This window comes from Alternaria metachromatica, assembly GCF_023757995.1.
Source record: "Alternaria metachromatica strain BMP 0045 chromosome Unknown scaffold_47, whole genome shotgun sequence".
NCBI lineage: Eukaryota > Fungi > Ascomycota > Dothideomycetes > Pleosporales > Pleosporaceae > Alternaria > Alternaria metachromatica.
Window position 1 is genome coordinate 137,338 of NW_026055538.1, and position 27,881 is coordinate 165,218.

General features: G+C 54.7%; 9 protein-coding genes across 9 annotated transcripts; 4 read left to right on the top strand and 5 right to left on the bottom strand.

Annotated features, from left to right (window-relative positions):
* Nucleotides 1-1,525, bottom strand: PHO85 (negative regulator of the PHO system; the record flags this gene model as incomplete). The annotated part of the gene is made up of 3 exons (XM_049337445.1): nucleotides 1-921; nucleotides 969-1,255; nucleotides 1,522-1,525. 3 exons carry the CDS (start codon nucleotides 1,523-1,525, stop codon nucleotides 1-3), a joined length of 1,212 nt encoding a protein of 403 aa, XP_049183429.1.
* A 3,849-nt stretch (nucleotides 1,526-5,374) lies between these two features.
* Nucleotides 5,375-7,372, bottom strand: J4E83_010565 (uncharacterized protein; the record flags this gene model as incomplete). Its single annotated transcript, XM_049337446.1, has 1 exon — nucleotides 5,375-7,372. One exon carries the CDS (start codon nucleotides 7,370-7,372, stop codon nucleotides 5,375-5,377), a length of 1,998 nt encoding a protein of 665 aa, XP_049183430.1.
* A 463-nt stretch (nucleotides 7,373-7,835) lies between these two features.
* J4E83_010566 (uncharacterized protein) lies at nucleotides 7,836-10,106 on the top strand (the record flags this gene model as incomplete). Its single annotated transcript, XM_049337447.1, has 1 exon — nucleotides 7,836-10,106. One exon carries the CDS (start codon nucleotides 7,836-7,838, stop codon nucleotides 10,104-10,106), a length of 2,271 nt encoding a protein of 756 aa, XP_049183431.1.
* Nucleotides 10,107-11,048: 942 nt separating this feature from the next.
* On the bottom strand, nucleotides 11,049-12,275 carry J4E83_010567 (uncharacterized protein; the record flags this gene model as incomplete). The annotated part of the gene is made up of 3 exons (XM_049337448.1): nucleotides 11,049-11,080; nucleotides 11,133-12,062; nucleotides 12,110-12,275. The coding sequence occupies 3 exons, from the start codon at nucleotides 12,273-12,275 to the stop codon at nucleotides 11,049-11,051; spliced, it is 1,128 nt and encodes a 375-aa protein (XP_049183432.1).
* A 2,353-nt stretch (nucleotides 12,276-14,628) lies between these two features.
* On the top strand, nucleotides 14,629-15,658 carry J4E83_010568 (uncharacterized protein; the record flags this gene model as incomplete). The annotated part of the gene is made up of 3 exons (XM_049337449.1): nucleotides 14,629-14,850; nucleotides 14,901-15,391; nucleotides 15,442-15,658. 3 exons carry the CDS (start codon nucleotides 14,629-14,631, stop codon nucleotides 15,656-15,658), a joined length of 930 nt encoding a protein of 309 aa, XP_049183433.1.
* Nucleotides 15,659-17,591: 1,933 nt separating this feature from the next.
* J4E83_010569 (uncharacterized protein) lies at nucleotides 17,592-18,143 on the top strand (the record flags this gene model as incomplete). The annotated part of the gene is made up of 2 exons (XM_049337450.1): nucleotides 17,592-17,767; nucleotides 17,873-18,143. The coding sequence occupies 2 exons, from the start codon at nucleotides 17,592-17,594 to the stop codon at nucleotides 18,141-18,143; spliced, it is 447 nt and encodes a 148-aa protein (XP_049183434.1).
* Nucleotides 18,144-18,565: 422 nt separating this feature from the next.
* Nucleotides 18,566-20,308, bottom strand: J4E83_010570 (uncharacterized protein; the record flags this gene model as incomplete). Its single annotated transcript, XM_049337451.1, has 3 exons — nucleotides 18,566-18,850; nucleotides 18,924-20,064; nucleotides 20,118-20,308. 3 exons carry the CDS (start codon nucleotides 20,306-20,308, stop codon nucleotides 18,566-18,568), a joined length of 1,617 nt encoding a protein of 538 aa, XP_049183435.1.
* A 1,600-nt stretch (nucleotides 20,309-21,908) lies between these two features.
* J4E83_010571 (uncharacterized protein) lies at nucleotides 21,909-23,948 on the top strand (the record flags this gene model as incomplete). The annotated part of the gene is made up of 2 exons (XM_049337452.1): nucleotides 21,909-22,399; nucleotides 22,472-23,948. The coding sequence occupies 2 exons, from the start codon at nucleotides 21,909-21,911 to the stop codon at nucleotides 23,946-23,948; spliced, it is 1,968 nt and encodes a 655-aa protein (XP_049183436.1).
* Nucleotides 23,949-24,388: 440 nt separating this feature from the next.
* J4E83_010572 (uncharacterized protein) lies at nucleotides 24,389-27,667 on the bottom strand (the record flags this gene model as incomplete). Its single annotated transcript, XM_049337453.1, has 3 exons — nucleotides 24,389-25,686; nucleotides 25,737-27,530; nucleotides 27,610-27,667. The coding sequence occupies 3 exons, from the start codon at nucleotides 27,665-27,667 to the stop codon at nucleotides 24,389-24,391; spliced, it is 3,150 nt and encodes a 1,049-aa protein (XP_049183437.1).
* Nucleotides 27,668-27,881: the final 214 nt, after the last annotated feature.

The window sequence follows — 27,881 nt, forward strand, 5'->3', positions numbered from 1 at the left end:
CTAGTATGCGTTTTGAGGCACCTGGTAGCCGCCCATCTGCGCTTGTTGGGCCTGCGCGTGTGCCTGTGCTTGGGCCTGCATCTGCATCTCCTGCTGCCGTTGAGGCAGGTCATTAAACCACGGATGTGAAAGGGCGTTCGCAGCACTAATGCGCATCTCTGGCCGCAACTGCAGCATGCAGTTGAGTAGACTAAGCCCCACCTGGTCGACTTGCGGCAATATAAGGCGCAGATCCTGGGTGTGGTATACGGGGAAGTTGTTCTTGTACTCTGGCAGCTGCGAGATGCCTGGCCATGATCGTTCAGACGGTGTGCCCATCAGCCTAAAGATCTTCTGCACTTGGTCTTCGTTGGTGGTTCCGGGGAACAGCGGCCGCCCGGTGTACATCTCGGCCATGATGCAGCCTGCTGACCATATATCGATGCTGGTGTTGTAGGTCCGGCTGCCGAGCAGCACATCGGGGGCGCGGTACCACAGGGTTACGACTTCGTTGGAGAAGGTGTTGACTGGGATGCCGAAGGCGCGAGCGAGACCGAAATCGGCCAGCTTCAACTGGCCACGGTTGTTGATCAGGAGGTTCTGGGGCTTCAGGTCGCGGTGGAGGACGCGGGCTTCGTGGCAGAAGGCGATTCCCTTGAGCAGCTGGTACATGAAGGACTTGATGGTGGCGGGGTCCAGAGCACCGCGGTCGCCGCGCGAGTCCATGTATCGCTTGAGGTCCTTGTCCATGAATTCAAAGACGAGCATGAGCTTGTTCTCGGTATGTATGACGTCGTGCAGCAGGACGATGTTCTCGTGGCGTAGTTCCTTCATGAGGGAAATCTCGCGGATAGCCGTCGAGGGCGTGCCTTCCTCCGAGTCGAGGTGGATCTCCTTGAGGGCTACGAGTTCGCCCGTCTGGCGGTTTCTGCCCTTGAAGACCTGGGCACGTTAGCACACAGTATAGCCGACATGGCGCTCCTGCCTACCGTGGCATAGGTGCCCTCGCCGAGCTTTTCGAGCTGCTGGAAGGAGCTGGGGTGTCGGCGGTTGTCCATGGTAGGCACGATGGGCTGGGTGTAGCCGTCGCCGAGGTTGCGGACGCTGATGGACGAGTCGGTGCGGTGCGGGGCGACAAGCGTGCCGGCGTGGACGGGCTGGAGGCTGCCCGGGGGCGCTCGTGAGGTGAACTTGGGGTCCCAGAGGATGGCCGAGGCGGTCGTGAGCTGGCTGGCGATGCGCAGAGGCGAGGGCGGCTTCGGGGGCTTGTCGGGGGCTGGGGCTGGTGACGCCGTCGTGGTGAGCGAGGGGGGTGATGATTAAATAAAAGGGTCCAGTCGCGAGAACAGCAAAGGCAGGGGATCTTCGTCGGCGCTTGGGTGGAGAATGACTGTTGCACGAGTCCGCGGGTGGGATGTGAGTGGGTTTGGTGGGGCGAGAGTAGCCGCCTGCCTCTGCGCTACGCCCATCCAACTTCTGCCTTCAGCCACGGCCTTTGTTCTTTATCAAACCAGCTGCTATTTATGGATGCAGTCATTAAACGCATTGCTTTGGAACACTCTTACTGGACACTAGAGCCTCAAGTCAGGAATGACTACAATCACGATATCAGCTGCTACAGGAATGCAGAGACCAGAGACATGACTGATGCCGTTTGCATTCACGCACACGAGACTTCACACTACAACTGGATTTTGAACGATACACTACGACACACACTTAAGCATTACAGCTTCCACCACATCGCTGTAACACACGCATGCCATGCCGAGTATCATGTTATACACGCGTGTGATTAGCCACCACTTCTGGAAGAACGCATACAACCCGTCTCTACGTATGCTTTCCACTTATCCTTATTACGCAGCGCCTTGTAAGACGACTCAACTGCATATCGCACAGCATGCCGCAGTGGGTGACACTGTGTGCACGCAGATGTTGGTGCTTATTTCCAATATAGGCAAACACTTTTGAATGGTTGGTAATATTGTACGCGCAAGCTACTTGGGATGAATGGGGCGTGGTCAGCCTCGCAACTGTCGCCTGCTCACCGGTGGTGGTATTTAACGCTCTAGATTTTCGTGACATGAGGAGCTCCTCGGTACGATCTTAAGCACCTTACTGAACCAGCAGCAAATCACGTGCATGTCAGTCCAAGACGGCGCTCGAGCAGACAAATAATACGGTTGACAGCAAGAGAAGAAGATCGACATCCGCAAATCTGATCGTCAGAACGGAACAGCGAACATGGAAAATGATCTTATCAACACTTCGACATCTATAGGACCAGGGTTCTTCGGAGACATGGCGAAAATTTCCGAACATGCCTTCGAGCGAGCGGATGCTCGACATTGGGCATCAAGGCGCATTCGCTTCTTGGTTTATGACGACTCAGATGTCAAACTCGACGATTTTGACAGCGACGACGAAGAGGGAAAGGAGGAGTACGCTATAAACATGAGTCTTGGAAATGACAAAGCCCGAGACCCAGAAGGAGGTGGCGAGGTTCCAAATGCAAAGGGAGGCAGTGTCGCTGAACACTCAGAACAAGCCAACAAATCCACACAAACTAAATGCCGCGTTTGCGCATCATATCCCGAGTTTCCGCACAGGTGGAAGCCTAGAGAATTCCGTCTGGTCAATCCGGTGGTCGATCATCCGGAATGGTTCAGTGGGAACGGCGTCAGCTCGCGCGACATATGCATACATTATTTAGCGGTGTCATACTGCTGGCCTCCTCGTGGAGAGAACCCGACTCCGAAAACCTACACGGTCCGTGATCTCGACGGGCATGTTCGCGCCAGTCGTGCCCTCGACGATGTTCTAGATCGTGCTGTGGACTTTGCCACTTCATACGGCTTTCGCATGATATGGATCGATCAAGAGTGTCTCCCCCAACCGACTGAAACCAGTTCCAAAGAAGACTGGGAGGAGCAAGAGCTCGGAATACAGTCGATGGACATTGTGTATAACAGAGCCGTCGTCACGGCGGGTCTACTCGACATCGAGATCACATCGCAGGAGCAGCTTACAGCCATCGAGTCTTTGCTGTCTCCTGGCCGAACAGGGATGCGAAGCGTAATAGATCGCCGCTTCTGCGAACAGATCCTCGATTTCCTTCATCGAACCAGTCAAGACCGGTGGTACACCCGTGCGTGGGTTGTTCAAGAGTCGGTTTGTGCTGGGAATGGACTGATGCTGGCTTTCCGACGCGGCCCAGGGATTACTTTCCAATCCAGTTTTCGGTTTGGGCGAGCGGAGGGAGAAGATCTCCGTCCTTACCACTCACTCGACGATAATCGTGGAAGCTGGGAGTCAAAGCTCGTCTGCATACACTTGCGTGGATTCTGGCGTATTCTAGACCAGATGCGATCTCTGCTTACACGCGACTTTGTTCATATGGGAAACTATCTTGCCCGATCTGGGCTCGGCTCAGAAGAAGTCTATCCGGGAGCTCGATCTGTGCTTGAAATAGCAGACCGCCTCCATCCGAGAACCGAGAAAGCAAACACAATTAATCAGATCGTACAGGCTCATACCGAGGGGTTCTACGGAAAGCGTCCTACGATCAACGCCGCGGGAGCTCTGACACTGCTGAAGCATCGCGAATGTTACTTCAATGCTGACAGACTTGCCATCATAGCGAACATGTGCGATTACGACTTCCGACTGGACACAAGGAAAGTCAACGCCAATTGCCACTCACTGCGTCTAGCTATATTGGCATTGGCGTTGAGCAATGGTGACCTGTCCTTGCTAGTACCAGAGGCATATCTACCTGAGGGCCACGAGAACCAAGGAGATATCTACGCTGGAAGTGTATCGAGCTCGAACTTATTCCAGAACATCTTCCTGGAGGCTCATCGGATCGAATACTGTGAAGTTCGCGACTACATCAATATACGACTCCAAACAAGCAGACAAGGCCGATTCACTGCCGAAGGGATGCTCCTCCATTCGTATCTCTGGTCCGTGGAACGCGAAATCGACTTTTCACCCGTCCAAGCAGAGTGGGCCGATGTATGGGAATCCTACAAATGCTGGGTCATACTGTTTGAGCGCCAAAAAGACGAGACCGGGGAACAAGCTCATGCGCGTCAAATGGCATTCCTCCAGCGTTTCAACCAACCGAATGTAGCCACGCAGGCTATTCAGGATTTCCGCCGTTGGGGTCACATCCCAAACGAATCGTCTGTGTGGGGAAACCTCGATCACGCCGGAATACAAGTAAAGCGAAAACTCGATGCGAAACGCGTTCAGCAAGTCCCCGAAATGCGTGATACAATCGCTCAGATCGTCTTTAGCATTCTCCGCTACATCAGGTACACACTGGCGGCATCCGAGGAAGATCGAGAATTAATGAAGGGACTGGCCAACAGCATATGGCACTCCGTCCGAACCGATCAAGTCCCAGACTCACAGCACCAACTCCCAGACGAAGTCGACACGCTCTTCGCCCACCCCGACGTCGTAAACCGCCCTTTTGCCGCCTTACAGCTCGACGAGACGCTCGAAGCGAGCCTCGCGCAGTTATGGTTCATCGACCGCATAATGCAGCACGGCCGCCTCTGGTGCGGAACCTACACGCCACCCAAACGACCAGCCCGTCTTACCTCACCGCCAGACACACACCCCTTCAAGACCACGTTCGAAGAAGACCTCCAAGCACACAACGACCAACTATCCGCAGTCCCATCATCCATGCGGTCCGTTGTAAGTCGTCAACTTGCCCGCCAGTTCCTCACCGTAGCCATCGAGAGCGATCTTGCGAAGAATGGCAAAATGGGGGGTACACGCCACACTATGGTTACGTACCCGGAGATTCTGCGGAGGGATCTATGGTCGGATCGGAAGGAGAGGTTGCGGGAGAGGACGCTGTTGGCGGCTTTTGATGTGGATGGGCCGTGTTTGGTGGCTACGCCGTATGATCCAGAACGTGAGGTGTTGCCAAGGCCGAAGCTTAGGAGCACGAGTACGTGCTGGGTTGTTGAAGTCAAGGAAGATGGTGATGGCGGTGCTGTAGGTATGTCTGCTGGGGTGGAAGATGACGCCCCTGGTGTAATGGGTTCTGACGCTGCGGACGGAACGGAAGCTGGAGGGAAGGGCAAGGAACGAGCAGTGGACAACTCACCGGAAGCTGAAACTGACATGGAAACTGATGATGCAAAGGCCAGGAAGCTTCTGGACCGCCGGGATCTGGACTTGCGTGTGCTGAGGAAAGTGAAAGGGCTGTGGTGGATTATGGATCTTCCTTCTCAAGTGTATCTTTTTAGTTAGTTGGCTTTGGGACTCAAGGCACATCTCGTTCTGAATTACATCGCGAACGCAAACAGCCGACGACGGCATTACGAGTAGTCGATTAACTTCTGCATTACCTATGTGTGATTCCAGATCATCAATTCCCAAGCGTAAAGAACGCTCGTCTCTTCTCCCTAGCCTCCTGCTCCGAGGACGTGCCTTCGTTCTTGGGCCGTCCGCGCTTGCCCTTCTTGGACACTGTTTTGGAAACACTAGACTGCTTCTCGAAAGCTGGCAGCGGGGGCGGCAGCGGTGTTGTAGACTTTACAACCTCCTTGATAGTTTGTTTCGAAAGGCAAAAGTCTATATGTGCGTTGAAGCTTGCGTCGTCAGGCGCCTGCGGAACAGAGCAAATAGGACACTGCCACTGTGGTTCAGACGGTGGCTGTTCACCTTGCTGTTGCTCCTGTTCTTGAGACAGCTTCTCGAGTTCGTTCATTTCATTATTTCGTTCTTGTCGTGCGGCTTCCTCGAACTCTTCCTCAGGCCATGTCTCCCATGCTCCTTCATCCTTAGAGATGAGGGTCTTGGTAGCGGTTGAAGATGTCTTAGCTGCGCGGCCGAAGAAGTCGATTCCAGGCTTCTTCGTGCTGATAATGTGCGTGACTCGTAAACCCATTAAGCGTAGTTTCATATTCGGTATCTCTTTCATGAGCTTCTCTAGCATCGGTAGACTGTACTTGAAGAGGTCGTCTGCTTTGTGTATGGCAAAAGGTGGCGTTGTCTGTCGCGTGTGGACTTCGTAGGTGTGGAGCTTGATCTTGATGCAGAGAGTTCTTCCTTTGTATTCTGTACGTTTGAGATCCCCTTCTAATTCCTCAGCGATATGCCGAAGCTTGTCACGCAGGGCATCGCGACCCTGTAGCTCTCTGAAAGTAGTTTCAGTGCCGACGCTCTTGCGTTCGTGGTCTTCCGCTGGCTTGATGACGGTACGCCCTAGGCCCAGATAGCACTGCATCAAGAACTGGAATGCTTTCTGCCCAAATAGCTTTGCCATGTATGCTCGATGTGCGTAGATGTCTCCGCATGTCTTGACGCCTATGGCATCCAGCTCTCGTTCGAAGACGCGACCGATACCATTGACCTTTCGCGTAGGCAGGGTCTTCATAAACTCCATGATCGTCTGCCTGTCGCTGGCAAGCAGGAACTGCCCGTTTGGCTTGTTCTGATTGGAGCAAATTTTGGCGAGTTTAGCATTGGCGGCGATGCCAGCGGAGACGGTGATCTTGGCTCTTGCAAAGACGTCTGCGCGCAGCTGGCTCACAGCTTCCTCGGGTGTCATGTGGTGCTCCTGGCAGTATTCTGTCAGATTGAGATATGCCTCGTCACAACTCGCACTTTGGTAGTCAGGATCGTATAGCGCCAGTACTTCGCGGACCTCTTCGGCCTTGGCCATGTACTTCGCAAAATTCATAGGAACGCAGATGAGCTGTGGACATAGCTTCATGGCGACGAACCCAGCCATACCGGAGCGACAGCCAAACTTGCGTGCATGGTAGTTGCAGGTAGTCAGCACGCCCTTGCCGACGGCGAACGGAACGTCTTTCAGTTCCGGTCGATCAAGCTCTTCGACTGCCGCATAGAAAGCATCGCAGTCGAGGTGTACGATGACCTGGCTCAAGTCCCTGCTCAGCTCCAGCTCTGCGATGTAGTCATCAGCTCTGCGTTGGTCGGAGGTCAAGTCGATCTTCTCCAGCTGGCGTCTCTTTTCCAGGATCTTGTTGATCTTCTCGGTGAGGTTCTTGTCCTTGACCTCTTCATTGTTGAAGAACTTGGAGCCCTTGGACGCGTTGTAGATGACCTCAGAGACCTTCGATTGGTCTACACTGTCTTGGCCAGCTTTGGTGAGCGATGGGCCGAGGAGGTGGTACTTTAGGGAGTCGTGCTCGGTGGACGTGGTTCGGGCAGGCTGCGGCCGCTCTGGTATATCTCGGGAGGTGTCATCTCCTTTGGCGGTGGTCATGGTGGTTGCGGTGGCCACTCGAGGCAGGTCGGACGCGTCGTGACTACGGTGACTGGGTGCATGCTGGGGCACGTGTGCGCGACGGGGCTGCGCGCATGATGGTGGTGAATGGGCGGACCCTGCATCGCTCATGGTAGGTGGGGGGTCATTTTGTGAGGGCGACAGGAGGCCCCATAAAAACGCGAGATGAGGCCCTCTCGAGGTCATGACGCGCTTTCACGTCTACTCCCCACTCGGACTAGCGGCGTTTGAAAGGCTCCAGGATCACTCAGGGCCACCAAAGTTACTTCATCTCGCACCAACACAGACGCCTCCCCACCTGAACCCTTCTCCTGCTCCTGTCTGGCCCCCGACCATGGACTGGACGCCAACCATCTGCACTCCTCCACCGCTGGCATTGTAGAAGTGGGGCAATACACGTAGAGCGCCGTGCTGTATGACCTGCAGACATCCGACACGCTACTAGCGTCCATCAACACACCATCGTCAACACCGCCATTACCCCCCGAGCCGCGCCCATTGCCCCCCGGCAAGGCCATGATCTCCCTCCGCATCCGCAGTATAACACCACAACTATAGCCGCACTCACCAGAGGATGCCCATCGAACGAACCGACCGAAATAACCCACGGCCGCTGAAGCCGACGCTCGCCAGCACCCGAACCGCCGCGAAGACGCCCTTGACCCCGAGACTTGCCGTTGCGCCCACCGCCTCTTCCACCGTCAGCTCCTCGAGCACCCGCACCGCCCGCACCAGCAATGGCACCACGCCCAAGGTTGCGGCCCCGGCGCCCTCGCACAACGAGGTGACGCCCATCAAGCCCTTCCTGAGCAGCAATGTCACGCCTCGCTCGTCCACGAGGAAGTCACGGGTGGGCGTAGACAGCGCCTCGTCTACGCCCAGCGGCACCCCCTCTGTTACCCCGAGCAGCTCGCGACCAGGCTCCACGGTAGACCACCACACCAGGGACCAGACTGGCGGATTCAGCGGGCACAGCGCTGTTGGAAGGAGCGGTTCGTCAGCAGTAGGGGGACGACCGCGCAGTACACCGGGACCAAGCAGCAGCCATGTCACGCCGACCCCGAGGCCGTCGCTCTCCATGTACAACACCGCTCCGTCCGACGCTGGCAGGAAAGACGCTTCATCCCTCTTCTTCCATGCCAATGACGCACGTCCGCACGAACAACCAGCACCGGTACTGGCACCCACGAAGAAGGCGCCCGCATTCTTCTACGCCGACGGAAGACAAGACGAGCCCCCTGCGAAGCCCACCGTACCATCGCCACCGCTGTCGTCCCTGGGGAGATCCCAGCCCGAGAGCAAGTTCTTCCATGCCGACTCCCAGCCCGAAAGCAAATTCTTCCACGCCGACTCGCTTTCCGAGAGAAAAGAACGCCAGCCGATTCTCACTCCGCCGCCTCCTACATCTCCAGATCTGCTCCCGCCCTTGGAAAGCGGACAAGGGGGGTCGCTTCGCCCGCCTTCGCCTACAAAGGACTTTGCACATCTCTCATACCGTAAGGGAGCCTCTCAGGTCCGGCCAGCCCTCAGCAGAGGCAGTTCAGGAAACTCCGCTCTCGCCATGTTGACTGGATCGAACACGCCAGATGTGTCTGATGGCCCCAGACGGAGATCTAGCGTCGCCTCCACTATAAAACGAGGGCACGTCAAGAGCTCCAGTCTGTCGTCCATTGACTCTGTGACGAGTGCGAAGAAGGCACCGACTAATGAACCATCCGCCATGCAGCCAAGCCCACTTCAGACTGAGAATCGTGCCTCCCTCCCCGATGATGCAGCACCTACGCCCGCTCGTCGCTACACCGCGTTCTCCCCTGTCGGATCTCCAGTATCAGCAAGCCCAACAAGAGACGGCAAGAGGAACAGCGACACCAAGAGTGCACTCGAGATGATGAACGAACTTGCTGCCAATGCACGAAGGGAGCGTAAAGTGCTTGACCTCGAAATCAGCAACTCTTCGCTCCTCGCCATCAACCGGTCATTGGAGAAGGAGGTCCGAAAGCAAAAGGCGGAGCTCAGACGCTTCCGTCGCATGAGCCGAGCTGGGCATTTCTCTGCTGATATGGCTAGCTCGCCTCCTGAAACTTCTGCCATTGGCTCTGGAAACATAGGGGACCTGTCGGACATGTCTGAAGCAGAAGAGGAGGACGAAACACCTGAGGAGGAAGAGGAGGATCCAGAGGATAGCGAGTCTTCATTCGATGAGGGTGCTCTGAGCCCGAGCGCTCAGCTAGAGCGAGACGAAGCACACCGCTCACGCGACGAGAAGCGCCTCCAGCTCGACCTTTCCAAACATCGCGAGATGTTGAACGACAGCCAGAAGATGAACCAGAGCCTTAAGAAGTGTCTCGGATGGACAGAACAGCTGATCAAAGACGGCCAGAAGGCGTTGGAGTACAAGGTGCACGTCAGCGATGTCAAGATCGGTGGTCGCGTACTCGTTGCGGAAGACGACGACAACGATGCCGCCGAACCACAGGAATCCAGGGGTCTTCTCAGTCCCTGGAGTCCAATTCACAACGCCATCGACGCTCTAGACTCGCCTTTCTTCCCTCAATCCGATCGCGTCATCGACCGGGACAGCGGCATAGATCTTGAAGGTCTTGAGCATATGGAGCATCACAGCGACCACTCTCGCGCAGCCTCACCCACGGACGACGGACAAGATCAGTCTAGAAGTCCTGTCAAAGAATTCCGTCCCAAACTACCCGGTACATGGATCTCCTACGCAACGACCCGCGAGTCCGACCTAAAGAAACACGAGACCCTCAGTCCCCTTGGTTCCCCCTTCGAAGAGCGAATCAGATACCTCCACGCGTCCATTGACGCCCTGGAAGCATCTTCATAACCACGCACACACACACATACGCACGCACGCACAGCTCACATTTATCTCTCTCTCTTGCTTTGCTCAACTTTGCACATACCCAGCTTTTTTCTCACTTCATCTTGCATGCATAGGGCACAACGGCGTTATACCATAAAGGACATTTTGCATTTTCCACCTTACTTCCAAACCGGCGCACAACGGCACAATGCGTCGAATGCGATTTCGACGCCCCCCACGACCGTTTCCTTTGTTCTTCCTTTTCCACTTTCTCTCTCACGGCCGCCAACATATATATATACATACTCTCGTTCAACTCCATAATGTTTTTGAATCTACGGCCTACGTCAACAATCTTGGAAAAGATCTTGTCGTCTGGCTGTTTTTACTTGGGCTCGTGTCTACGCGTGTTGTGTGCACAAAGTCAGTTCGGTTTTTATGATACCCCCCACAACTACTACTACTACTCAGTTGCGAGAGAGAGAGAGTTTTTATATAAGAAATCTTTACATAGCCAATATACGTCGCTTTACACTTTGGAAGAACCTTGTTGGGATTTAGTGTTGCATGCGCTTGAAGGTTATCGGGATGAGGTTGTTTCAACGCGTTGCGTTGCTCAACCTTGGAAGTTTATGTTTAGCACCCACGTAAGTACAACACTTTACTCGATCACATGACCGTCTCTCCTGGGAATCACGAAAAGATTACTCATGCGTGCGCAAGATGAGAACAATATGAGTCAAGTGTCGATAAGAAGAACAATCAAGCATGAAAGATGTATGCTTTCATTGAGGCATGATGAAAACCCCGTCTATGTATGAACAGACCTAGTGAATCCCATTAATCCATGATACATCCTTCTACCGAAGTAGATAATACGTTAGCACAGAAGCCAGCCTTGATCTACGGGTATCCGAACAAAGAAAGAAGCAGTGGAAAGAGTAATGAAGAAGTGACGATGATCTAAGCCCAGTAACCGAGCAGAGCCATCAAACCTGGCATTCCGTTAGTATAAATTCAATAGTATGGGACAAGGCAAAGACATACCAGCACCAAGAACCATAAGCCCAAACGCCTTAAGCGTCCTACTAACAGGCCCCTTCTGCATATAGGGACTAAACATAAACTCATGCGCCATAAGCTCCACAAGACCCGTGTAGATAAGAATACCAGCGGAGATGGAATCGAAAACACCATTCGTCAACAGCGTAGTCCTGCTCTCAGGCGCAAAAGACTGGCGCACGCCCAGACCAATAGCAATGGCAATGGGAGTCGAGATACCGTAGCCGAGGCCAAGGAAGTACGGGGTCCAGCGCTTGGACGCGGGCCAGGGGACTTCAGCGAGACGGGTACCCAGACCGAGGCCTTCGAACATTTGGTGGAAGACGAGAACGATGTAGAGGGTGATGAATTCCTCGCCGGCTACGGCAAGGGTGAGGCCGATGAAGATGGAGTGGAAGATGACACCGAATTCGAGGATGAAGACGGCGGTTAGTTGCGAGGCGTAGCCATCTGGGACGAGGGGACGTGGTGCCATGTCGGACTTCAGCTCGGCTTCATGGTCGCGTTGGTGGCCGAGGTGGTCGTCGCCGCGGATGTTGTGGTTGCCGCTGCTGCCTCCGGTGCTACCCTCGAGGTCGTGGGCTTTGTCGTCAGCGTGGGCGGCTGGGGAGATGCCAGTGGGTTCGTGGCTGTGGCTGTGGTCGTGGTCGCTGCCAAACTTGGCGTAACGCATGGTCATGAGCTCGAGGAAGAACATGAGAAAGAGCGTCATCAGGGCGATGCCCTCGGGCCAGGGGTACTTGGCGATGACACCGGTCAGACATTCGTTGCCGAGAGCTTCGTTTGCTGGGGCCAGGAGATGGATGAATGCCGTTGTGATGATGACACCTGAACCGAAGTACTTGGCGGCGAAGAAGACCCAGTTGGGGACCAGCTTGCTACGGGAACGTCTTGCTAGAACGGGGAACATGGCACCTGTGCGATGTTAGTATGCGAAGATCAGCGGGGTTTCTTGTACACACCGAAGCTGGATGCTACCAGGATGACGAAGATGGATGAGATACGGGTGCCCATGCGGCCATCGTACTCGTTGTCGCCGCCGCAGGTGATGACCTCCTCAGGTTGTGACTCTGCGCCATCATCTTGACGGAGCACAAGACGTGCGATATCGAGGGCGGTAGAAGCCATGTTGGTGTATAGATCGGTGGCAACTGAGTGAAGTGTAGTGATAGCACGGAATGTCCGTTTGATACAAATTTAGACAAGATGTACTTCAATATTGTCGATCTCTGGTTGGCGTGGACCCGAGCGACCCAGATGTTTGGTAATGGTTCAGTGGAGAAGCAACCCTTGGGAGAAGCTTGGTTCGGCTGGGCGTGTCTTGTGCAGTCTTGGGTAACAACAAGCACTATATATTGGATCCTTTGGACGCAATCAAGCACCTTGATGGACAGGTGGAAATGCTTGACGGTGCTTTGATGGGTCTTCAGGAAGGATTCACGGAGTACGGAACTGGTTGGACGTGTGAAGGCGGGCGATATACCAGAAGGGTCTTACTCAGAGTACCCTGATGGCACGCTAAGGGCGAATATTCCACTGGTGCATAGCTTGCAGAGCCTATGGGGTCCAGTATAGCTGTCACCCGTGGGGGGAGGCGTATGTAAAGTGCCTTCGAGAGCGCGCTGAACGTGGGACTTTTTCAATCATGGTGTTGGTGTGGCATGTGCGACGTCGCGGTTGTTACGATGCGGCGAACGTGCGTTCAGTAGCAGTCAGCCGCAATCCTAGGCCCGATTCCACTTACTTGAGCTAGGACCTGCCGAAACCTCAACAGGCCCACGTCTACATCAATCTCTGAAGCCGCATTGCCGCATGCCTCGACCGAGGTACATGAAGGCGACAGCGCGATGCCCGTCTTACACGACCTGGGCCCTCGTTCAAATACGAGACGGGCTGGAATAGACGCAGTGGTTCAAAGACGAGAGTGCCTGGTCACCGGCGTCGCGCGGTACTGCAGGATGCGGTGCATCTATTACAGACACTGATGGAAAATACTGGATGCGTTCCTGGCTAGAATGCAAAATGAGGTCGCTAGCTTGCGCGCATTCGATGCTGAACTTCTTGTCCAACGGCGCAACCATTCCGACTCTTCCGAATTCCGACTAGCAGTTCCTTACGATGCAGGCGCCCAGATCAGAAGGCACGATCAAGCTGGCGCTTCGATATTGTTGAAAGATCTTGAAGGACAATTCCGAACCGTGCCGGAACCTTGACACATAAAGACTATCTGGACGACAGCCAAAAAAGAGAAGGGTGGCTTCAGGGAGGTAAGCTGCTTACGAAGTCATCAAGTACCGAGCAGGTAGCCGACAAGGCCTGACAGGCTTGCGCGAAGATCTGTACATATTGGTGAAGCGGTGGAAATCTTCTGTTCAGCTGATGAGGCTGTCGCGATGTACCTACTTGGCGCATTGCCAGATACAACGTACAAGGCTGTCGATCTACGCAAGTCGCAGTACCACTTGTAGCAGGTAACTGCATCTAGGTTTGACCGGCCGCGCTGATGTGAGGGTGTACAGGCGTATGCACTCCGCCTTCTCCGCACTGCCGCGTGATCCGGTGACATGTACCTAGGTATTGTCTCAACACATGAGGTGATGGACAGCGATGCGCGTCTACAATGAAGAGTCGTCTGGGATGCTGGCTATAAAGTGCAAAGCTATGCACTTCGGGCCGTTCGGCTGTCGAGTAGCTCTGGATGGTTGGTCCACATCACACCACCGTGAGGGGCTGTGGACTGACGGAATGTAAAACGCGCGCCAATGTACAGCGGGCGGGGTCGCGTCGCATATACTCGGAGCACAGCTCGATGGGCATGGCGATGTCAGCAAACTCGATAGAATCGAGGCGATCGTGGGACCCATCCATGAGACACATGCCGGCGCACGGAGGAGGAGATCGAAAAGTTAATACAATCGGTGGTACTGAAACCGGTTTGCCAGGGCTAGAATGGGAGCAGTGGGAGCTGCTGGGGGCGTGCACAGCGCGTTGCTGTGGGGAACATCCTGGACGGCTTGGCGTGATGAAGCACTGATGATGTACCAAAGTACCTCTCGCCAGCCAGCCCGCCCCACCCCACGAGAGCGCTCAATGTCACAACCACACGCGCAGATGGGGTGAATTGACAGACAGCTTGACAGTTCTCTCGCGATAAACCTGCATCCGCACAGCGGCGGGGACCCTTATTCTGAAGCTCCAGGCGCAGAGCTGGCGTTGGCGCATCCTTGCTTCTCACGCAGGCCGTAGCGGGAACCAATCAATAGTGCATGCCGTGAGGGGCTATGACGTCTCGATTCCTGTTTCGTATAGCTCCTGCCGCAGCTCCAACAGGTGACCGCATAGCTGCCTAGCTTCTCCTCTTTATAACTCCGCCTCGTCTCACCCTCTTCCTGCTTCTCATTGTCAACTCTCCCATAGATCCCTCAGCACCAATTGTTGCTGTACAGGTCCCGGAGTCCCATCACAACACCAAACCGCCATCATGATTGAGGAAGTCTTGAAGAAGACCTCGGAGATGTTCCCGCTGCCCACCGCGACGGCCTCGTCGCTGCCTTCGGTTGCTCCCATCCCAACCGTCGCCCCCGGACCTGAGCCCACCTACGAGGTTGCCGGCGATGCTGGAATGAAGACCCTCTGGGTCGTCTTTGTTCTCATGCTGATCGCCTCTGCCGGTTTCACCGTCATGTCCTGGAAGGTGCCTTTGGTGAGTACCATCTGAAGCTACTTCAGAGAGCAAACTCTAACACCCCCCAGAACAAGCGCCTCTACCATGTCATCACCACCATCATCACCCTCACCGCTGCCCTCTCTTACTTCGCCATGGCCTCCGGCGCTGGTGTCTCCCTCAAGAAGGAGGTCGAGCGCGAGCAGCACGACCACGTCCCCGACACCTACAACGTCGTCTACCGCCAGGTCTACTGGGCCCGTTACGTCGACTGGACCATCACCACCCCTCTCCTGCTCCTCGACCTCGGTCTCCTTGCTGGCATGTCTGGTGGACACATGATCATGATGGTTGTTGCCGACATCATCATGGTTCTCACTGGTCTCTTCGCTGCTTTCGGTACTGAGGACACTGCCCAGAAGTGGGGCTGGTACACCATCTCGTGCATTGCCTTCCTCTTCGTCTTCTGGCACCTTGGTCTTAACGGTGGTGCCAACGCCCGCGCCAAGGGTGACAAGCTCCGCGGTTTCTTCATCTCCATCGCTGCCTACACCGCCGTCCTCTGGACTGCCTACCCCATGTAAGTCTCATCAACACCCACGCCTCCCGATTTTGTACTAACCCGTTCAGTGTCTGGGGTATTGCCGATGGTGCTCGCAAGGCCAGTGTCGACACTGAGATCATTGCCTACGCTGTCCTCGATGTCCTCGCCAAGGCTGTCTTCGGTGCCTGGCTCTTGGTTGCCCACGCCAACATGCGCGAGAGCGATGTTGAGCTTAACGGCTTCTGGGCCAACGGTCTCAGCCGCGAGGGTGCCATCCGCATTGGTGAGGATGACGGTGCTTAAATGTACCTCATCAGCACAAATGTCTTACTCTCGTGAGCATGTCAGCTGTGTCATAGCACGAGTACAGATTGATTCGACAAGCATGGTTCACCTTGACTAAGAGGGCCGGAACCAGTGACCAAGATGGAAAAAGCGTACGCGGCATGTTCAGCTTCTAACTGTCCTTTAGGCAGTATCTCTCCTCAATGATGTAACTTTCTCATTACCGGAGTTGGAGGCTTGTCAATAGTCACGGGATTGGACGCCCATAATATGGACGTTTCATAGTTAATGCGATAATGATATTGATCTCGAACTCTCTTCCATATGAATCCGTGCCGGCTTACCGCCGAGCTCTTCTAAGCTGCCGCACCAGTACAATGAACAATACGAGTGATGTAATTTGGCCCTTTAACCCTTTGACCTCATCTCATCTCACTTAGTGAGATGTCTTGTTCAGATGTCTATATAGTTGGCATGCTTGGCTCGTTGTTGAAGTCACTCAACATCGATACCTTCCAGCATCACCAAGACCAACCATGTTCTCATCACTCTTCTCCGTCGTTGTCGCGACTCTCCTGATGCAATTAGCATCCTCGTCACCTCTCACGACACCACCTCCTTCTCTCTCTCCCACGCCATCGCCTACACCCTGCACCAAGACTGTCTTCACATTCCCTGACATCCAAGTCGGAACCTGTACCTTCAACGCCACAACGACGACGTCTACTGTTTTCACCGACTGCGCTGGATGTGCGCTTGAGACGATTAACCTTGGAGGTCTTGGACCGGTACGTACCCTTCTATACTATTCTGGCTATTGGTGGATCTAGTAAGCTGACTGTGGTGGTGATTTGTGTAGGCGTGCGCCGCTGTTACGACGGTTCCGGGGACGAAGACTGAGACTGTTACGGCTTGTCAGTCGGCTTAGGTTGGGATGGGTGTGAGTTGTGAGGTGGTGGTAGATGATGGTCGGTCTTTTTCTTGTAGCTTTCTTTGGTGATGATGTTTAGTATGGTATGTAGGATATTGTATACAAAGAATATGCCTATACACCTCCATTCCTCTCCTCCAAAGCTATCTGTGACTGCTCTGCTCATCCAAACACTCACCCACATTTCCAAACAGATGACAGAAGTTTACTATAGTTAGCATTGACGTTGTTGTACAGGCCGTTCTCGTGTAGATTCAGCTTAGCGTGTTTGTCGTTGAACTAGTAGTAAAGCCGCCCCAACGCCGTAATTACCCACTCATGCACTTGCGCCCCAGATGATCGACCGCAGGTAGTAGCTGCCCAAGCTATGGGTCCCCCATCTGTACTGCAGCCTCACAACTGCGTCGCTGCACCTTTCGGCGCCTTGAACGAGAAAAACGTAAAAAGACTCATCCGCCGCATCGTGACATCAGGCGGCTGGGGTGCATGGACGCTCTGGCGGTCAGGTACGAGCTTCCGGCTGACGCGAAAGCGAAATCAAGGCAGTGGCTGTGTACCTGGATGACCCCCCAAGCACAATCAAGGGTACGAAGGAAGGATGAATGACAGCTGTTGCCATGGCAGAATGTCAGATGGAAACCTCGGGAGATCAATGATGTTTTGTTTGTCGCTCATCCGGCGTACGTAGGTGACGCCCGTCACACACCTGACGCGCTTCCAAGGTTTGCTCATGCAGGGATGTGCGGCTGCCCCGCAACCAAGCCGCGGTCGGGGTGGTGCGGTGCAACGTGATGGGGGAGGGAGCTTGGAAGCTCAGGCAGGCACCCGACAAACCAGCTTGCTTTGCTGCTCTTCGAGTGCGGACAAGTACAAGTACCTGGAGCTAGCCCATATCTGCAGCTTCACAAGTTCCCTTTTGATCACACCCACACCTGCTTGAACTACTTACCGCTTGCTCGACTTACTTACTTACTCACTCAACCTCGATATCGTCGAGCGAACTGACGAGTTAACTCCAACATGGCGACCGAGGATATCAAGAACGAAAGCGCGGCTGAGGTCATCGTCGACGAGACGCCCATCTCGCCCGTTCGCTCTCTGGACCGCCGGAACAGTTTGGAGAAACATTTGCAGCATAGGCCTGAGCCGCAGGATCTGAAGAACAGACATATTCTGCTGGATACCACGACTGCTCCGTACGTCCCTTTCACCCTTCCACCTCCTCCTACTTCCCTTCTCCGACCCCATCCCCCTCTTCCTATTTTACACCAAGAGCCCCGCTAACGCGGGACACGTACCAGCGCCCTCCAAGCCAAAGCCCTCGAACTCGAGCGCCAACGCGCAACCGACCAACTCAAAAAAGGCCTCAACGCCCGCCCCGAACGCGCCGACCTCATCGAGCGCAACATCCTTCCTGCCTCCAACGCCGCGCCTGCCCTGCAAGGACACCAGAAAGAACTCGATATGCATATGCGCGCGGATAATTTGGAGAAGGGGTTGCAGGCCAGGCCGAGCCCGGAGGAGCTGGTTAAGAAGGGCATTTTGGATGAGGGGGAGATTGGTAGGGAGTAGGTGGAGGGAGGGGGATAAGGGAAGGGGGAGGGGAGGGTGAAATAGGAGGGGGATGTGTGAGGGATGTTTGGAGTAGGAGCCGTGCTAGGTGCCGTGCGTTACGATACGACAATGCATTCGGCGTTGGTAGGGACGTGAGATGGGAATTGTACGGGGTTTTGCTTCGGCATTGAGTACCTGCATAGTATATATATCACGAATTATGGAATGTTTCTTGCTCATACAGTCATTTAGTAGCGTTCGCATCTCACACACCCTCACCATCACAATGTCTCGGTCACAAAACCCAAGAAACTGTGCAAAGAGCGGCACGAAGCCCATGACTTCATTACAACATGTCCAGGCTACTAGGCTCCAGCCGCCTAGCCAACCCCAAACAGTAAATAAACCAGCGAACATCAATCATTCCGAGATCTGTCGATCTAATGACCGACCTTCTCCTCCCTGACCACGGTCGCATTCTTAGCATCCATGTCATCAGCGTGGTTCTCACGGTCCGCCTCCATGTTCTTGACCAACTCGGTGATACCGAAGAGGTCGTCCATCTTCTCGAGCGACAGGCCCTTGGTCTCTGGAATGAGGAACCAGACGAAGATGAACATGGAGAAGCAGAAGGCGCCGTAGGTGAAGAAGGTGCCGTAGCCGCCTTGGCCCATGGTGGCCATCATGTTGGGGGTTGCGCGCGCGACGACGAAGTTGAAGAGCCACTGGGGGGGTTGTTAGTTATGTGTTTTTATGTGGGGAAAGTATAGAGGGAGAAGGGGTAGGATTAGGACGTACTTGTGTAGCAGCGGCGATGGCAACGTTGAGGGAGCGGAGACGAGCGGCGGGGATTTCAGACACGTAGATCCAGCATACGGGGCCCCAACCGAATTGGAAGAACAGGGCGAAGAGGAACACGCAGACGAGAGCGAAGTATCCAGCTCCTGGTACTGGTTCGCCCATAATCGGCGGGTCGACGCGCATGTAGATGCCGATGTAGAACATAGCCATTCCCTGGGCAATCGATGTCCAGAGGAGCGAACGGCGGCGACCGAGCGAATCAGCGGCGAAGATGAGGAAAGCGAAGCAGCCGACCATCTTGACGATGCCGTAGATACCTGTGGCGAAGAGCTTGACGGAATTGCCCTTGAGACCGAGGGCGGCGAAGATCTGGGGCGCGTAGTAGTTGATGGCGTTTGTTCCGGTCATCTGCTGGCAGATCATGAGACCGATGGAAATGAGAGCACGCTTCCGGTTACCGGGGATAGTAAACATCTCCTTGAGAAGGTCCTTGACGCTTGCACCCGCAACGAGCATACGCTCGTGTTCAAGCTGGTCGGCGATATCCTTGATTTCGTCCTGGACATAGGCGTGCGAGTGAGGTAGGTTGCGCATGCGAGCAAGCACTGTAGTAGCTTCCTCCCACTTATCCTGCTTAGCGAGGAAACGAGGGGATTCCTTGTTCAGCGCCATGCAGCCAACGAGGAGAACGGCGGGGAGAGCCTGGAGAGCAAGAGGAACAATGTAGACTTGTGCGCCACCGGAGAGATGCATGAGTGATCCGTAGTTGACCCAGAAGGCGAGGCAGGTTCCTGTTGCGATGAAGAGTTGGTAGAGACCTGTGAGTCCACCGCGGATACCACGGGGTGCGTTTTCGGAAATGTACAGAGGGACGACCATGGAGGCGCCTCCTACACCTAGTCCAGCGATGAAGCGGCCGACGTACATGGCTGCGAGGGCGCCCATGGCTACGGCTTGGATGATGCAACCGACGATGGTGACGAGACCGGCGATTTGGAGGGCGGTCTTGCGGCCCCAGCGGTCGGCTACCCATGAGGCGATGAAGCAACCGGCGAAACATCCGGCTTGGAGGGTGGAAGCAATGTTGGCGTTCAGGTTGGCTTTGCCGACTTTGTCGAGGTTGGTGATGTTGTATTTGCTGGGAGGATTGTCAGTGTCGCGGAGCAATTGAAGTGTAGAAGCAAGACTCACTCCTGGAACTCCTTTAACTCAAGCACACCTCCAATGGTTCCGATATCGAAACCAAACAACATGCCACCAAAACAGGCGGAACCCGCCATGGCGAAGGCGCGCCATCCGTAGATCTCGTGAGGGTCGGATTTGATGGAGTCGTTCTTGACGATCATGCGAATAAACTTCGCGCCGGTGGATGGAGCTGCCATGATGTCGGGTAGATCGGGGATGCTACCGTGTCGGTGGGAGTATAGATCTATCTTGTCTTTAGTATGTATGACACATGGAGAAGCTGTTGAAGGACATAAGGACCGAATACATACCGACAGACAGAACAATCAAACCACAAGCTTGACCCTAGACCAGACGCTGGTGTATAGCACACCAGGTGTCGTTCGAAGAGAATAGCGAGAGAAGAGTGAAGATCTCCGCAGACTGCTGGTCTAAAAAAGCTCCCCAGTGGGATGTGCATGGCCATGATATATAAACAGCCAGACGGTACAGCGGCCCATGCGCCATCCTCGCAGCACTAGCTCCTTGCTCAAGACGGGGTAACTCGCCTGGTCCGTCACCGCGGTCTTTGCCCCATGGCTGGCCTGCAAGCTATCGTGATCCTCCATCAACCCCGGACTCAAGACCCCAGACTCCACGTTTCCACACTGCTCTTTCTCTCCACACACAGCGAGAGCTGCTGCCGCTAGCCACACAAACAGGGTACCGAGAGCATCAGATGAACGTCCCTTTGTGGCTCCGGCCAATGGGGCACATGCAGGACGAGCGCCGCACTCTGTCGAAGCATGCTTGGTAGTGAGATAGCCTTGGCTCGGCGGAAAGCACGCGGTGGGATTAGTGGGAGCTATGAAAGGCCGTCTTGGAAGTGCCAAGTCCTCCTCTTTTTCCGTCCAATTGACGGCTGGGTGGCGTTGCGAGTTGGATTGCATGTCAAAGGGTTGCCAAGAGTAATATCTCCAGGTTCGATCACGGTCTGGGGTCTCCCCCCGCTGTCCTTCCGTTTTCTTGCGGGGGCGTGGAATGGGAAGCAACGGCCCTGCGACCTTTCCGTGTTGGGCAAGGTGAGTAATCCGACACATGTCTTCTCCCCGCTGAGGAAGGCGCTACGGTTGTTGTGGCTATTTATCCGCGTATTAGACCTGCGATGGGGTCGGGGCGAGGGATGCCCCACGACCGCGCCGACGCGTGATGGGTCGAGGGCGAGGCGTTGTGGATGACTTGTGGAGTGGAACGGTTATGGACGTCTGTGGCCTGTCGAATTTGGTCGTGGGGTGCTGGTCTACTTGTCTACTTTGTATTGTGTTCAGGCTGATGAGAGAGGCTTCGGGATTGTGTTGGTACGATCTTGCACCGAGGTTGCGCATCACCAATACGTTGCATCCGTCACTTAAACTCAACAACCCCACGAACGAAGAGAACAGCGTCAAACATTGGAAAGACTGTGTGTCTGCGACTGTGCTCGACGACGGCGAAATCGAATACCGTACTGGAGTCAAGCCTTTCGCCTCAGTACGCCCAATCCGCTGCCTGCATCTTGTTCTACCGTCTTGGGGTTCTGGGCTCCTGGGCATTAATCGGCTGCGCTTAACACCACCAATACGCATCCACCCGCATCTTACATTCAAGATTCTTCCAGGCCAAACTCATCGCCAAGGAAGCCTGAACATAATCGTCCGCGCAGCGGAGATAGCGGAACACGGAAGTTGGCGTTGCGATAGTCACGGTCAAGTCAGTGATCGTCACGTATTGTTGTCAAGCCACACTCGCAGAAGCAAATACCGTTAGGTCACACGAAGCATGGCGGCGAAGACGGCAAACGCCAATCGGGCGTTCAACCTCCATCCTTTCTCCACGAATCCGCTCAAGTCGCGCGACGATGTCGTTGCCGCCGTGGGCTCACTGCTGGATCCCCTCATTCCGGGTTTCTCACCCAACAATGCTTTGATCAAGGTAGGCAGCACAGGTACACGCTTCGATGAGACAGGTGCGCAGGTCGAAGGCTTCGCTCGCCCGCTATGGGGCCTTGCGCCTCTGTTAGCTGGGGGTAACAAGTATGCTGCAACGGACAAGTTTGTCCAAGGCCTCATTTCTGGGACGGATCCTGAGAGTCCGGAGTTTTGGGGGTATATGGAGGATACGGATCAGAGGATGGTGGAGGCGTGTCCGATTGGATTCACGCTTGCGGTTGCGAATAAAGAGTTTTGGGATCCGTTGACGGAGAGGCAGAAGAAGAATGTAGAGACGTGGTTGGGGAGTATGAATGATAAGAAGATGCCGGATACGAATTGGTATGATGGCCCTCTTATTCCTTCACGTCCCCTTGTCGTGTGTCATGAGACGCGACATTAACGTTCTGTCAGGCTCTGGTTCCGCGTCTTCGCCAATCTGGGCCTCGAGAGGAATGGCGCAAAGTGGTCGAAAGAGCAGCTGGAGAAGGACATCAAGCAGCTGAACACGTACTACCGCGGCGACGGCTGGTCCAACGACGGACCTGATACCTACCGCCAAATGGACTACTACTCCGGCTCCTTTGCAATCCAATACCTACAACTCCTCTATTCCAAACTCGCCGCAGACATCGACCCAGAGCAAGCTGCAGAGTACAAAGAGCGCGCACGCATGTACGCCCAGGACTTCGTCCACTTCTTCGACCCCGAAGGCCGCGCCATCACCTTCGGCCGCTCACTGACCTACCGCTGGGCCATGGTCGCCTTCTGGGGCGCAATCGCGTACGCAGACCTCGAGCTGCCCGCCCCCCTCTCCTGGGGCGTAGTAAAAGGAATCTGGATGCGCAATCTCCGGTGGTGGACAACGCAACACGACATTTTTCAATCCAACGGCATGCTCACGGTAGGTTACTCGTACCCCAACTACTACCTCGCGGAGAACTACAATTCGCCTCAAAGCCCGTACTGGTGCATGCTCGCCTTCGCCTGTCTCGCAGTACCCGAATCCCACCCCTTTTGGTCCGCGAAAGAGGAACCGCATCCATATGCCAACACGCGCGTTGTGCGTCCGCTACCTCACCCCCGCCAAATCGTGTGCCGCTCAGGCGGCCACAGCTTCATGCTTTCCTCTGGCCAATCCTGCCACTACGCCATCAAAAACAGCAACGCGAAATACGGCAAATTCGCCTACAGCGCCGCCTTCGCCTACTCCGTCTCCACCGGCTACCAAGAACTCGAGCAATTCGTGCCAGAGTCGCAACTCGCCTTCTCCGACGACAGCGGCGAGCTGTGGAAGATGCGAAGAGCGCTGAACGGGGACTCGTCGATTGAGAACTTCGATGGCGTGCCCGTACTGGTGTCGAGTATGAAGCCCTGGGGCGATGTGGAGATTACGTCGTATCTTGTGCCGCCGGCGGAAGAGACGCCGAACTGGCATCTCCGCGTCCATCGCGTGATATCTGGTCGCGATATCAAGAGCGCAGAGGGTGCGTGGGCTGTGTACGGAGCCCGTGAATCAGACGGCCGTCTCCTTACTGAATGGAACGGCACACTGCGTACACTAGACACGTCCATCCCCGAGGGCGGCGCTTCAGACTCCACATCCGCGTTCGCGGCTTCGCCCCGTACGGGCGCTGTGGGTATCGCGGATGTTTACCAGACGAACCGCGAGGGAAGTGTTATTCTGGCTGATGCGAATAGTAATCTGCAGGAGAGTAGGACGGTGTTGCCGGTTCTGCAGAAGGATGTGAAAAAGGGGGAGACGGTGTGGTTTGTTACGGCGGTGTTTGCTATGCCGGCTAGTAAAGAAGGGTGGAGGGAGAGTTGGAAGGAGGGCTGGGAGAAGAGACCGGCTGTGCCGGGGTGGGTGAAGAGTTTGATGGAGAAGTAGAGTGGTGTGTATGTTTCTGGTGTGTCTGGTTGTTAGGTAGTCTTACCTAAAACGGGCCTGTTGTATGGAAATATGCTTCTCGGCTTTCCAATACCGTGGTTTTGTGGAGTGTATAACGACGAGGTTTGTGTTGGTGAAGTTGTAATGAGTACACACAGCTACATGTACACTATCGCCCATCTGCTCGACTGATATAAGTAGAACTTACACGAATACAACAAGGATGCACCTTCACCACGTATAATCCGCGATGCGAAAAGACTAGTGTACCCTACCATTATGGAGCCTTTTCCCTACATGCAATCTATTGCTTTTGATACTACACTCCAGCCCATGAAAGAAACAACACAAACGAAAACAAGGGTATATCCAGGCCGAGACATTTCCAAATCCAATGCATGCCAAATTTTCCTTTCCGCCACTCCGACCTAATCCCAGCCTCACGTATCCCACGTCCCCCTCTCCCTCACGCGTCTCGCATCCCTCCTCACACCCGCATTCGCACCCGCACCCGCACCCCTCCCACCATCTCTGCCCCCATACTCCTCGTCTTCAAAATTCATAACCCGATACCCATCCCCCAACACCGTACTCTCCCTCCCTTCCCTCCACGTCCCCATCCCGCCATCCCCATCCATCCGTCTATCCCTATTACTCTCATTATACCCCGGCGGGACCGGCCACTGCATCTCTCCCTCCCCATCCCCCTCGTTCTCACCCGCACCAAACGGATAGTGGCCTATGTCTGTTGTCAAACTAGCTGTATGACTACGCGAGTTGGTGTGCAGGGATAAGGGTGGTGGGAGGAGAGAAGCTTGTTGCCGGTCGATGAAGTCGTTGGTGTGGTGGCTGGGGGTTGAGTAGTCGGAGTCTGTGAGGAGGAATGTGGCGTCTAGGCGGGAGGTGCTTCGTTGGGAGGGGTGGGGGCGGTCTCGGTCGCGGTCGCGGGAACGGGGGCGGGTGTTGGCGTGGGAGTTTGGGAGAGGGGGGAGGGCGAGGGAGTCTAGGCGGGGTGGGGAGTAGGTGTCGTTTCTGTTGATGTTGGTGATGTGGCTGTTGTTGTTGATTGCTTGATCCCGAGCTGCCCTTGGTCCGAACGTCTCGCCTTGTAATCGCGGTTTGCGGTCGTGGAATTCGTCCTGGATGACCTTCTCGTTTTCGCGGCGCCGTTCAAATTCTTGCCTGAAATGTACACCTGCGTTGTGGGACAGGGAGAGGTTATTAATCTTCTCGCCGAGACGACGAATGTCGTTTTGCATCAACGTTGCGCCGTCGAGATTATGCGAAACCGCAGTCGGAGGCGGCGGCGGAAGAGCGTGTTGAGGCGGTGGACTGGGGAAATTATGCGCGGATATCTCTGCACGTCGTGCTTCTTGGTGATCGTGGTGGTTCGTACGCTCGTTCGCATTGGTTGATGTGGCTTCGAGTTCTACGGGTGCGGACTGCGCGGGCATGGGGTCCCAGGCGCGCTGCCAGCACCAGGAGCGTTGTTGACGGGCTTCTCGGTGCTCGATCTGGCCGTTGCTTACCCACTCGGGCATGCGCTTTAGATCGGTGTTGAGGAAGGAGCGGACGCCGTCGGTGTGTCTGAGGCCCTGGACATCGACGGATAGGGTTGAGAGGACTTGGAGGATGCCGTAGAGGAGGACCCAGCGTCCGAGACGGGCTTCGCGTGGTGACATGTGTTTCAGGTCGGTGGTGAGCTCAAACTGTTCAAACTTGTCGATAAGTGTAGATCCTATCGAGTGTCAGTACGTGTCATCAATATGGCAGTCGTGTATCAATTACCGTTGAAGTTGACATCTAGCTTCTCAATGTTCGTTGCATCGCTGAATATGATGGAGAGCTGCAGCTGTGCCTTCGCATCTTTCGTAGCATCCTTGGGTTTGTCCTTCTTCAACGACGAAAAGAAGCTTTTCTTCTCCTTGTCTTTACTCGTCTTTGGCACTTCTCTTGGAAGTAAAGGGTACGGATGCGGGATATGCGCATATCCATTCTTCGCATCGTAGGTGACCAGCATATCTGTCATCCCCAGCTCTGGCAGGTCTGCCCTGAAGCTGTCGTTCTTCCTATGGGCCATTTCCCACTTACGGGAGGCCCGCTCCTCTCGAGGATTCCATATTACCTCCCTATCGACGAAGTAGTCATATAGCGAACCAAAGTCTTCTTGCATGGCATTTACAACCTTGCGATTAAGCCATGTCTTGTCGGAAGTCGGCGGCCAGTTACCGTAGATGCGTGTGAAATGCCCGATAAGGAACTGGCGAAACGATTGATAGCTTTGGTAGACTGGACTGTTCACGGTCTTCAACTTGTCCTCCCAAAGATCACCAAAATCGAATGTGGACAGCTTCTCCTCGGCTTCCATGACGCGCAACTGCAGCGTCTTGGCAGCCAATCCAAGGTTCCGCCTTGTGACTACTGACAGTCGCTTGAAATCCGGATGATCCTCAATTTCCTGTGTCATGACACCAGCCAGGTGAACAAAGCTTTCGAGGTAGCCCTGTCGCCACTTGACGCTATCCTGTTCTGCCCAAGCCAGAAGCCCTAGAGCTCGTCGGATGTTGTTGCGCAGGTCGTCAATTCCATAACGGCCGAGATATTCTACAATCATCTGCACGCTTCGTTCCCTGGCTGTCATTCCAGATCTTGTGTCGGTGTCAAGATCGTACATGACGTGTATTTGAGGTTGCAGCGTGCTCAGCATATCGAACACGTCCGATCCAACTATGGGTTTGCCGTGCAACATGGCCAGGAAATTACGAATAGCAACATGATGAAGTCTTTGTGCCTGTGGTGTCTTCACGTTGTCAGGCGCAGTAAACCATATCTCATGGGTTGGATTCCGTTGGAAGCCCTGCTGGAAGGGAGGCGGCGAGTTAGGTTGGCGCCCATGAGAGGCCTCAGATGGATGGTAAGCCCTAGAAGTAGCCCGAGAATCTATGCTGGTATGTGACTGATCGATGTCGAAGGGCGGTGGAGACCGTCCACCGGGTGATGTGGGCCCTAGCATTCGTCGTTGTGCTGGCTGTGGGAAATTCGGCGAGAAAGGCTGAGATGGTGAACTTGCATTTTCCGAGAGAGCCCAGTCATCCACGTCGTTATCATCGATGAGACTATACAGCAGGGCATTGCTCAGCCAGGTGGATCCCGAGCTTTGGAGGATATCCAAGTCTGCCCGAATCGAGGGGATTGGGTGGTCCTCATCTACTTCCTCTTTGAAGTATATGAGTACGCTGCCGTGTTGCATATCTTCGTCATAGCTAAACCCGGCGTATGGACGCAGTTCTTCTCTTCCGTCGGTCCATATCTTGAAGTTCAACCATGTTTTCTGGTCAGGCGGAAGAGCGTAGGAACCCGCTGACGACTCAGATCTGAAGACGGGAGGGCCAGGTGACGGCGCGACGGTCTTCTTGATCGGCACTCCTCCGCCTCTACCACGAGGCGCCTTTGTGTCTTTGCCCTTTGCCTGATATTTTATCTTCTCTTTGCCTTTTGAAGATGTGTCTGAGACTGACTCTGCCTTCGATGATTTCGTTGGCGGAGGTCGGGATCCAGAGGAGACGTCAGACGGAAGGGTGGCTAGTCGCGGCCTGCTACCATTTCCGCCATCGTGCGTAGAACTACTCCGAGATGTCGTATGGCTGTTGTTGCTGGATACTGTGAAGGAGCGTGTTATGCCACTTCTCGGATTGCTGGGGTTTGGTGATGGACGCCATTCCGCAAATCCATCTCGGCTTTCCTGTGTGGCTTCTGGCACCTTTCCTTTTACAGCAATTTTCTTTTCCTTTTTCTCAACTTCTTTCTGTTGTACCTTGCGACTACGAGCGCCTCGTGCTGACATGTCCTCTGACTCCTCTCGAAGTCGATAGCAAAATTTCGATCGGCGACAGGTTGTGTGACTTGTTCAGGCAATGTCGCTTGATATCTCCA